This window comes from Mugil cephalus, chromosome 17 (assembly GCF_022458985.1).
Source record: "Mugil cephalus isolate CIBA_MC_2020 chromosome 17, CIBA_Mcephalus_1.1, whole genome shotgun sequence".
In the NCBI taxonomy this organism is placed as follows: domain Eukaryota; kingdom Metazoa; phylum Chordata; class Actinopteri; order Mugiliformes; family Mugilidae; genus Mugil; species Mugil cephalus.
In genome coordinates, this window is record NC_061786.1 from 20,171,911 (window position 1) to 20,183,019 (window position 11,109).

Below are 11,109 nucleotides of genomic sequence, written 5' to 3' on the forward strand. Positions count from 1 at the left end.
CTCAGCAGCAGCAGAAACAGGAGGAGGAGTTTAACAACTTCAAACGTGAAAAAATAATGTAGTTGTTGTACAGACAAACCAAACCCGACTTTAGACCACAGGTGTTTCTGCTCGTGTCTGGTTGTAATGGCGGAAGTGAGTCAAGCCGTTATCAGGTACAAACACCTGTTGACATTTCACATTTCACATTACACAGCCTGTCAGTGTAGTTACTATGATCAGTGTTCTTTATTACTACATTTATTATCCGTGGCGCTGTCTCGATAACAAGCTTCTGCAGATTTATTTCCATCCAGTGTTGCATCATTATGGCGTTAAAATCATGACAAAATCTTACAGACACACAGGTTTTACTCGCGCCCATTTATTCACAAAAAAACTCAGTGTGGTTTGCAACTATTTACACTTAACTATTTTTATTTCAAATAGTAAACGAATAGTAAACAAATGCATCATGCTTCAGAAACAAATACAGCTTGTTTTACACATATTACACACGCAAAGAATATTTTCTTTCAATTACAAAAAAAAGAAAAAAAAAGAAAAGAAACTTTTAAGTACAAACTAACTAACCAGTTATTAGACAGCCAGGAAAAGAGTCCGTATCCCACCTCTTGTATTTCTGTTTACTTTCTGTTTGCTTGTGTCTCAGCGTTGTCCCTGATGATGAAGGCAAAGAGAAGTTCAAGAAGAGCCACCACGTGGCTTTTTACAGGTATGTGGTGCATTTAGAGAATTCATGAACACAGATATGAACCACTCACCTAGACCAGACCAGACACACACACAAAAAGAAACTCAGAAAACATGCATAGAAGATTGAGCTGCATGTCGTTTCGTTTTAAATGCACATTAATTAAACCAGCGCTGGCGTTTCTTGTCCCTTTTGAGGCGACAGATTCAGGGGCCAAACTTGCAGCACCGGGCCCTTTTGGAAACGCTGGTGCTCACGGAGAAGGGGGCACGTTTGGAGCTGTTGGAAACAGCCACACAGGTCAGTGTGTTTGTATTGACAATATTTGTGAGGTCTGTTGCATGTTCTACTACAATGACAATAAAGGCTCATTGTATTTTATTATTGTATTTTAAGAAAAACCTTTGTTGCCATCACATTTCACACTAACAATATTTTATTATTATTTTTATTATTTGAGATATTAATAACTGAGTTACTTTTGGAGTTTGACACGAATATGTTTAGACAGAGATTTAAAATGATGTGTTTTAGTCTCTTATCATTCCAGCCTTTTTGCAAAAACACACTGAATGCTGTTCATGAAGATTTTGGAGCTCATTAATGGTCATAGTCGCTTTTTAAAGCCAAGACTCTGAAGTTTCTGTCACGAAAGTCAGAATTGCTCTAAGTGGTTTTGTTCTTGAGTAATCAAAGTTGGCGCACAGTTAAAAAATAAGAACAAGTTGTTGGGTTCACCTGAATTTTTTGGTTTTTGAAAAAAACGTGTTGGTTGAACCCTACTTTAATTAATGAAATCAGAAGGAAATGACATATTGCATCATGCAGCATTTAGTCAAACAAGACTCCTGTACAAAGCTCTGTTAAAGAATTAAAAACAGTCTCACAAAGTATGTAATGATAAAGTAGAATTTCACCATAAATGAATAACACATTTATCCATAAAACATTAATAAAAATCCACCAGCACGTCACCAGTATAATTATCTAATTCATTTTTAATATCTGTTCACAGGCCAGGCTGCTTCTTTCTTTGTCACCTTTCAAATGTGACACTGTGAGGATATTAATAGATGAACTCCAGCCCATTAAAGCACGATACCGAGTTCCAGATGTGATGACCGAGGAGCCGCCATGTGAACAGTAAGAGCAGTCTTTTGTCTCTCTTTGGACAAATACAACAGATTAACTTCAGTTTTTTTATTCAGCTTCTTGGAAACAATCTCGATTTGCTGCGGTTTTACCTCCTTTCCTCCTTTTTCCTCTGGCAGGTTGAGAGTGGAGACGCAGACTAAGGACTCTGTCACCCTCTCTTGGTCTTCGGGACGTCACCGGGTACATGTGTGCCGTTTCCCTTTCCGTCTGGAGATCCTGTGTGAGAACGAAGTGATGCTCACATTCAACTCTAAAAGCAAACTGTGGTTTGAAAGGCTGGAAGATCCACCTACCAGGTACTGGTAAAATCACCGGATGAGATTTACCTTTATCGACCTTCCCTTAGAAATACAAGGTGATACGGAAAAAACAAACAAACAAAAAGAGAAAATACAGCAATCTACGCGGATAGTAATTAATTAAATACTTTTCTGTTTGTGTTTTTCTCATGGACGCTCCTCACGGTAGCGAGGTAAGACTAAATATTATGATGTAATAGTGCTGTTACCTTGAACCTTGGTCCAGTGTGTAATTACCTGTTTATTCTTTGTCGCCTTTGTTTCAGCTTCCAGGCGACCACACGTTGTGGAAGGAGACATTCAGACAGTTTGTGGATGTCAAAGCTAACGGTGTGTACCTGAAACCATCCCTGAAAACAAATAATTTGACGTATTTTAGTGTTTTAGTTTGACCCATCCACTAATATCGAGGGGGTGGAGCTTATGACCTATACTGCAGCCAGACACCAGGGGGAGCTCTACTCGCTTTGGCTTCACTTTAGAGGATCTGTCCCGCCGTCCATCTTTATTTACAGCCTCAGGTTTCAACATAAACTGAACATTAACGACCATGAAGCTAAAATTTAACTGTTTAATTAAATTGCGTCCGTTTTAACTAGTGTATCTAATTAACTGCTCATCCAGCGTCTATTTAAATCTGTTCAGGTCCCAGCAGCATCGGAGCAGACCTCTGCCTTCATGGATTCAGCCATGTTTACGGTCTACCAGAACACTCTGACAACCTGCAGCTCAGAGACACGAGGTCCACGCTTGTATTTCACGTCGTCACTAGCAACCGTGTCCTTTGCCTTCAGCTTTCAGGGTTTGATCTGTAACTTCGTCTAAACATTTCTCTCCGTCTCAGGGGTGGGGAACCGTACCGGCTTTACAACCTGGATGTTTTCGCCTACGACTTGCACAGTCGCCTCGGCCTGTACGGATCCGTGCCGCTGGTGGTGGCCCACAAGCCGGACAGGACTCTGGGAGTGTTCTGGCTGAACGCATCAGAGACTTTTGTAAACGTAGAGTACTCCACCACCGACCATCAGGTAACATCTGGTTCCAGTGATTGTCTCATGCCGTGTCTGAAACACCAGTTTAATATTTCTGTTTCATTTGTTTGATTGTGTTCTACTTTCAGGACGTGTTTTGAATATTTTTTATGCAGAAATGTAGAAAATCTGAGGGTTTTGTTTTTATTTATTTGCCAAGGGTACCTGTAAATGTTTAAACTCTTAGTATTTCATATATTTCACTTAGTTTTTCCAAAAAAAAAGAGAATTTAGGGACAGTGATAGTGCAGGTTATTTAAAAACTGTAAGACATTGTAAGGCCCCGATGAAGACCTGTGTGCTTTTAACCATTTTTTTGCTTAAATAAAGGCTTTTTTTATACTTTTTCTACCACAGAGAGCCTTTGCAATCTTTCCTTTTTGATCCCTCACTTCACACATCTCAAATATAGCACCTGTGTAAAGAACTACTTTGAACTATCCCGAGCTCCCTAAGCTCTTTGTGTTTTGTTGTAAGACATTTTATAAGGTAGACAAACTTTAGAAAATGATTTCCATCTTCACTCAGGACGACCAGACCCCCCCGGTTAAAAAGAGGAGGGTGCAGCCTCAGACCGACGTCCGCTGGCTGTCGGAGAGCGGTGTGATCGACTGCATGGTTCTTCTGGGGCCCAGTCCACGGCAGCTCTTCAGCCAGTACGCTCAGCTGACAGGTTGGCTGTGCAGCACTAAATTTATTCTACACACACATATATATATAAAAAATAAACTTAAATGTGTATATTGTTTGTGTGTCAGGATACCAGGCCCTGCCCCCTCTCTTTGCCCTCGGGTACCACCAGTGTCGCTGGAACTACGACGACGAGGCCGACGTGAAGGCCGTGGACGCCGGGTTCGACCTCCACCGCATCCCTTACGACGTCATCTGGCTGGACATTGAGCACACGGACGGGAAGCGCTACTTCACCTGGGACCCCGTTCTGTTTCCCGAGCCGGCAAACCTGCAGCGCCACCTAGAGAAGAAGAAGAGGAAGGTTGGGGTCAGCCTGAGAAATGTGCAGCGTTTAGAGCTTTTTCGTGTGTTTTTTCATGTTTTCCTCGTGCGTTTCAGCTGGTCGTCATAAGTGATCCTCACATTAAGGCCGATCCTGAGTGGTCCCTCTATCGTGAGGCCAGAGACGGAGGACACTTTGTTAAAGACAGAGAAGGACAGATCTACCGGGGCTCATGCTGGCCTGGTAATGTTTGTTTACACATGGAGACCTCACCTTATATTTGCCATCATGGTTGTGTTGTTTATTTCTAACTAGGGTTCATGTTCTTTCTCAGGTGAGTCCTCTTACCTTGACTTCAGCAACCCAGCGACTCGAGCGTGGTACTCCAGATGCTTCATGTTGGATAAATACAAGGTGAGGTTGTTGGGAAGTTTATTTTTGAGGTCGCAAAAAAAACAAAAGACTTGTGCAGTAGTCATGGATTTCCTTTATTCATACCCCTCCCACCACAAAAGCTCAGCTGCCCACAAATGACGCCAGTGTTCGTGGTTGGGAATTGAGCATTTTGAGCTTTGAAGTTGATGTTGGACGCAGGGAAAATGGGCAAGTGGAAGGATTTGAGCTGGGGTTGGGTGTTGCTGGTCTGCAGTGGTCAGTAGCAGCTGTTAAAATGGTCCAGTGACAGGTTCATGGACAGACAGGGACCTTAGAAGCCTGGACTGTGGTGGTTGGATCAAACAGATGAGCTACTGTAACAGTAAAGCTGACTCTGATAGAAAGGAGACAGGAGGTCCATGCTGCCTCCTGTCCACTGATGAAAGCTCCAACAACAGGACCAAGGAGACATGGACGAAGGAAGCTAATGAATCACGATTTCTTGGACATGTGGATGGCTGGATTTTGCATCACTTCACTGGGGAACAATCGGTCAATCTTCTAGTGGAAGACCTCACTTCCTGAAGCTAGTTGCAGACCATCAGCACCCTTTCATGGAAACTGTGTGGAATTCTCCCTGTTACAAAGCAAAAATGGTTCAGTTAAGAGTTCAAGGTGTTGACTTGTCTTCCAAATTCCCCAGGTCGCTGACCCCAGTCCAGCATTTCTTATTTTAATAGAGCCTCCACCTCTCAACCTGCAGGAACTTAAAGGATCAGGTGGTCATAATGCTATGGCAGATTGCTGTATTTTCTTCAGCGATTTGTTTCTGCAGACAGATGTAAAAGCATTCAGATGTTCTCTCTGTAGTTTTTGCTGTTTTTTCTTGTTGTTACAGTGTTTCTGTCTTGACTCAGGGGTCGACGTCGTCCCTGTTTGTGTGGAACGACATGAACGAACCGTCCGTATTCGACGGACCGGAGCAGACGATGCCGAAGGACGCAGTGCATTATGGGGGATGGGAACACCGGGATTTACACAACCTGTACGGCTTTCACCAGGTGAGCCGGTCACCTTTATACATCACCATATATGCAATTTCCATGCAGAGAAATTTGATTTTGAAGACGGATTTTGAGGAAATTAACGAACCTCAGCTAATGTTAAAGTGCATTAAGTGAATTCCTGCTTCACATTTAAATGAAATGTTTGTTCTCACAGCACATGGCCACAGTGGAGGGTCTGATAACTCGATCAGGTGGCTCACAGAGACCTTTTGTGCTGTCACGCTCTTTCTTTGCTGGATCGCAGAGACTTGGTGAGCTACTCGAACTGTTCACACCATCTCTGTATATTTCACTGTCCGTCGTCACTGACTGTGTTTGGGATGCAGGAGCCATATGGACGGGTGACAACGTCGCCACCTGGGATTATCTGAAGATGTCGATCCCAATGCTTTTGTCTCTTAGCTTGGCAGGCATAGCGTTCTGTGGAGGTGAGCACATCGCTGAACGTTTAGAGAAGAGTTTTAAGTTAGCTCAGGTTCTGTAGTTTATATTTAATGGATTTAAAACGTCTCTATACGGTCTCTATGTTAAAACATTTATATGATGAAGAACAAAAATATATTTATTTTAAGAATTACAGCCTTTCCAATGACACTGACAACTAATATGAGACATTTCAGAATAAAATTATAAAATTTAAAAGAAGGTTATTTATTCATTTATTTTATTCCCAGTGTGCAAACCTACTACCTCTTTAATCTTTCTGGTTTTCAGCTGACGTCGGTGGGTTCGTCCAGGACCCGGAGCCCGAGTTGTTGGTGCGCTGGTACCAGGCGGGCGCCCTGCAGCCGTTTTTCCGAGGCCACTCGGCGAAGGAGACGAGGCGCCGGGAGCCCTGGCTTTTTGGAGAAGAGGTCACGGCTGCGATCCGCACCGTGATCCAACAAAGGTATCGGCCCGGTTGGAGAGTTTTCCTCCGGCCCGCTTCAAAGACAAAAAAAAAAGTTTGTGTGGTTACGTCACACTGTAAAGTAAGTCAGTGTTATCTGTCGTGCACTCAGGTACTGCTTGCTGCCGTATTGGTACACCCTGTTTCACCAGGCTCACACCTCTGGATGTCCTCCACTCAGGTTGGTGTTGCTGCTATCTGCTGTTCAGTGGTTGAATTTCAACTACAGAGGTGGAGAAATATCTAGTCATTTATCAGTTCATAGATAGATAGATAGATATCCAATAGATACTAGATAGGTATCAGACAGATACTAAATAGATACTAGATGGATACTTGATAGATATCAGACAGATACTAGATAGATACTAGATGGATACTAGATAGATATGAGATAGATACTAGATAGATATCGGATAGATACTAGATAGATATCAGACAGATGCTAGATAGATATCCAATAGATACTAGATAGATATAAGATAGATACTAGATAGATATCAGATAGATACTAGATAGATATCGGATAGATACTAGATGGATATCAGATGGATCCTAGATAGATATCAGTTAGATACTAAATAGATATAGGATAGATACCAGATAGATACTGATAGATATCAGATAGATACTGATAGATACTGGATAGATACCAGATACTGGATAGATACTAATTTTATTCTCGTGTTATTCTACAGACCTCTGTGGGTGGAGTTCCCTGCAGAGCAGAGCACCTTCTCTGTGGACAACCAGTACATGATCGGTGACTTTTTATTTTTGCACATTTACTCTGAAAATCCTGAGATAACTGAACTGATCTGGGTCTAACTCTATTATTTTGGCGGGGCAGGAGGAGCCTTGTTGGCCTGTCCTGTAACTGAACCAGGTGTTAAAGAAATCAAAGTCCTACTCCCTGGATGTGAAGAGGTCAGGTTTAGTGTTTATACGTAGAGAATCATCAGCGTTTACATCAGCTGTGACGTTAAAGCTGGTTTCTGCTCTAGGTTTGGTATGACATCCATTCTTCAAAGGCCCACAGAGGAGGGGGGGCTCTGAGTCTTCCCGTCACCCTGGACACAGTCAGTGTTAACCTCATGTCGCCTCAGCCTCAGATTATATTATATGAAGGAGACGTAGCTTTGATGCTGTTGGTGTTTCCTCTGCACAGGTTCCTGTGTTCCAGCGCGGCGGCTCAGTGCTGTGCAGATCAGAAGGAAGTGGTTCTTGTACAGCTGACGTCCAGCAGCTCCCCCTCTCCGTCACCGTGGCTTTAAGCTCCCAGGTAACCTCCGGAGGATATTAAGAAGCCGGCTTTATATTTAAATACCGATAAATGTAAAAGCCGAAAACACTAGGGTCATGATTTCACCATCAAAATCTGCCTGAATTATTAGAAATTTAACGCTTTAATAAATTAAAAACTGTGTATTTTAATTAGGGACAAAGTCATCATGGTAAATACTCTGATGTATATTTGTATATTATTTATCTGAAAGTGACAATGCATGTTAATGAACAAACATAGAGTAAAAAAAGATGCTAATATCCAACAGGCAACATAACAGATATAATAAACAAGCAAGCTTCTTACAAATTGGTATAAATATATATACACTACAATGTTTTAGTACCAGGATCCTCTGGTCAGGGCTTCATCCTACAGCAATAATGACCCAAAACTTTAGTCAAAGCTATTTATCAGGATAAAAACAAGATGGAAAGCTTTGAAGAGTGAAAGCAAAGCTCCCTACAAGTGACACAATAAAAAAAAAAAGAAAAATGTTCTAAAACGTTTTGACCCCTAATATATATATTCATATCTGTAAATTTGTGTTCAGACATGTTGACGTGTCTATGTTTTAATCAGTGAATCGTTCCTGCCTCGTCTCTCGTTTCTCTTCAGGCCGTAGCTGAAGGCGAGTTGTACCTGGACGACGGTCACTCCTTCAGATACAGAGACGGACAGATGTTCTGTCTGCGCAGGTTCAGCATGAGGTCAGGTCGTCTGCTCTGCCGGTGAGTCACAGTCAAAGAAGAGGGCTCCAGGTTTAACATAAGATAACATAAGACAAGACAAGTCAAGAAGAAACAGTGACTAGAAAAGAAATTAAACAGGACACAAACACAGAGCAGGCAGGCAATAAAGGTACAGCTCGTCGTGCAGAGGGTGTGAGGGATTATACAATGTTGCACAGATTTTTCAGTCCCACTGCAGCAAAGATTAGCGCGATTAGACTTTTAGAAGGTCTTCAAGAGTCGACTGTAGAAGATCAAACATCCTCAGTCTCCTCTTCTGTTCCTTTTTACAGTATTCCTCCACATGCTGGCTCTCGATGTTAAATAAATAGTTTGAATCCATTAAAACTCACACGTGACGGTTTGACGCCTGCTGTTTTCTTTCAGTTCTGCTAACGAAGAAGGAACATTTGACTGTGGGACCATCATACAGTCGGTCACCATCCTGGGGCTGAAGAGCAAACCGTCCACTGTGGTTGTCCACGTGTCAGGTGAGGAGGACACAGCAAAAGTTTGGCTACAAGTTTACAGATGCTAACTAACAAACTAATAACCACCTTATATACACAGGAATAATGTAATTAGTGGAATTAGTGTGCATTGACATGAATAACATGGAGCAGGAAGGTGAAATGTTGTCCCGGATAGAGAGCAGATTGTCCAGTGTCCTCCTGTCCCTCTCTGTGACAAACATCTCCAACCCAACGCCAACAACATGCCCAGATATTTGGATCAACTTGTCAATACTAGTGGTGTCAAATACCAATGTTGAAGGCAAACATGCTTCTCCTCTTGGGAAAAAGGGTGTTTGTGTATTTCCTGCTGTTGCCACAAGGAGGCGACAAAGCTTCCTGACTGCAGCTTTAACTAATACTACGACATAATTTCTTTCACTGTGCGCTGCTGCGTTTGTAACTGGATATAAATACAAAAATATGTTATAGAAAAGCTTCACATGTTTTTTTTTTTGTTTTCATCACCAGGTGTTACTGACACTGCAGCTGCGTTTCAGTTCTCAGAGACCAGCTCCAAGCTGACGGTCCACGGCCTGAACCTCAGAGTGGCAGCGGACTGGGAGATCCAGATAGGTTAACTGAGACTACGGAGAGTTCTGTGATTTTTACTAAATGATGACTTGTGCCAAAGCTTCACGTTTAAATTCTGAGCCCTGAATCCGTCCACACGCTTGTGTTTCTCAGAGCAAGTCTGAACAAACCAGACACATCATCAGCTGTGAGCAGCAAGATTATTTTAATAAACACTTTCTAAACAATAGTTATTATCTGGCCGAAAGTTTCCTTGAATGAATGTGATGTTGCATTTGTTATACCAACATTGTTTTTTTTGTCGCTGTGTGACCTGACTTCTTCTTCTTGTTCTTCTTCTGCTCCTCAAAGTCAAACACAAGAATAATTCAACAAGAAATTATTGAAATAGCCAAATCTCTACAGGAGATAGTGATGTTTGATACTAGTGAGATCCAATACCGATAAATCTAAAACAAACAAAAAAAGTGTATTTCAAATCATTGTGTCATAAAGAATACTAGACATCAGAGTAATTTATTTATTTATTTTAAACTCTGAAGTATTGAGGTAGAGGCCTCATTCACTATATAGCTGAGCTAATACAACAACAGAAAAACCACAACCATACAAAATATGTGAAAATTCAGTTTCAGACACTAAAAAAAAGAAATAAATAAGACCATTAAAATAAATTATTTAATTATTAAAGAACTACAATAAAATGAAAGCTTGTATCTTAATTGTGACCCTGTTCTCTCCTCTTCTGTCCTCCTCGTCATAAATGCCTCATATTTTGTGTTGTGGTTCAACCTGAGGCTTCGTTATAATAGTTTAGTAACTTTCCACTGTGTTACTACATCACCTCTAATGACTGAAGTATCGAAAGATTTGAGAATCAATTTTAGAGCATAAAGACCTGGTATCGGAAGTATCGATATTTCAATATCGATCACTAATGGGAAACACTAGAATGAAATATTTTAAGTAAAGATCACTGAGAATATTTCAGTTTAAAAAGCATAAAAAGTGACTGTTTAGTCTCAGCCGCTTTCTGTTTTCTCTCTAGTTGTTGCCTTATTCGTGTTGGGATCGGGAAAGGAGGCAAACGTCACAGAAATTAGTTTTAAGCTTCTGTTTTTAAAGCTGTGCGCTGGTTTGGATTCTCTTGAGACGACGAGATCTGAACATCTGGGCGAATATCTTTTTCGATTTTGATCCCTGACGATGACGTTTGTCACCTGAAGCGTCCCAGTGGCCTATTTGTGATCCCCCGTCTAAACCCCCCAAAAAACGGCGGATTGAGTTCAGTGCTAAAAATGGACGATGCTCCTCTTCGTAGCATTATCCTGCTCCAGTTATGCTGAGACTGCTCGACGCTGAGCTCCATTGAGAACAGGTTTAAAGGGCTTGAATGCCTTCTGCTGAGGCAGGCCATCTAACGACCACTCTTTACATGCCCTCTGGCGCGGCCCGCTGGCCTTTGTCACCCAACAATGATGGCACCGGAGCACCGCAGCTGGGGAGGGATCATTGTCCCCCTCTCGGCCAATGGGAACGCGACGAGCCGACGTTCAGGTGCAGCCTCCGTGCATGTGTGTGC

The 11,109-nt window shown here is 42.0% G+C and overlaps 1 protein-coding gene across 1 annotated transcript; it reads left to right on the top strand.

Annotated features, from left to right (window-relative positions):
• ganc (glucosidase, alpha; neutral C) lies at positions 1 to 9,756 on the top strand. The gene is made up of 25 exons (XM_047611077.1): positions 1 to 155; positions 653 to 715; positions 892 to 994; positions 1,710 to 1,837; positions 1,966 to 2,145; positions 2,318 to 2,321; positions 2,415 to 2,478; positions 2,794 to 2,890; positions 2,993 to 3,176; positions 3,708 to 3,852; positions 3,938 to 4,173; positions 4,251 to 4,377; positions 4,469 to 4,548; positions 5,427 to 5,570; positions 5,731 to 5,827; positions 5,903 to 6,004; positions 6,291 to 6,465; positions 6,578 to 6,646; positions 7,164 to 7,228; positions 7,316 to 7,392; positions 7,470 to 7,544; positions 7,634 to 7,747; positions 8,369 to 8,481; positions 8,869 to 8,972; positions 9,465 to 9,756. The coding sequence occupies exons 1-25, from the start codon at positions 127 to 129 to the stop codon at positions 9,572 to 9,574; spliced, it is 2,685 nt and encodes an 894-aa protein (XP_047467033.1). The 5' UTR covers positions 1 to 126; the 3' UTR covers positions 9,575 to 9,756.
• The last annotated feature ends 1,353 nt before the right edge of the window (positions 9,757 to 11,109 follow it).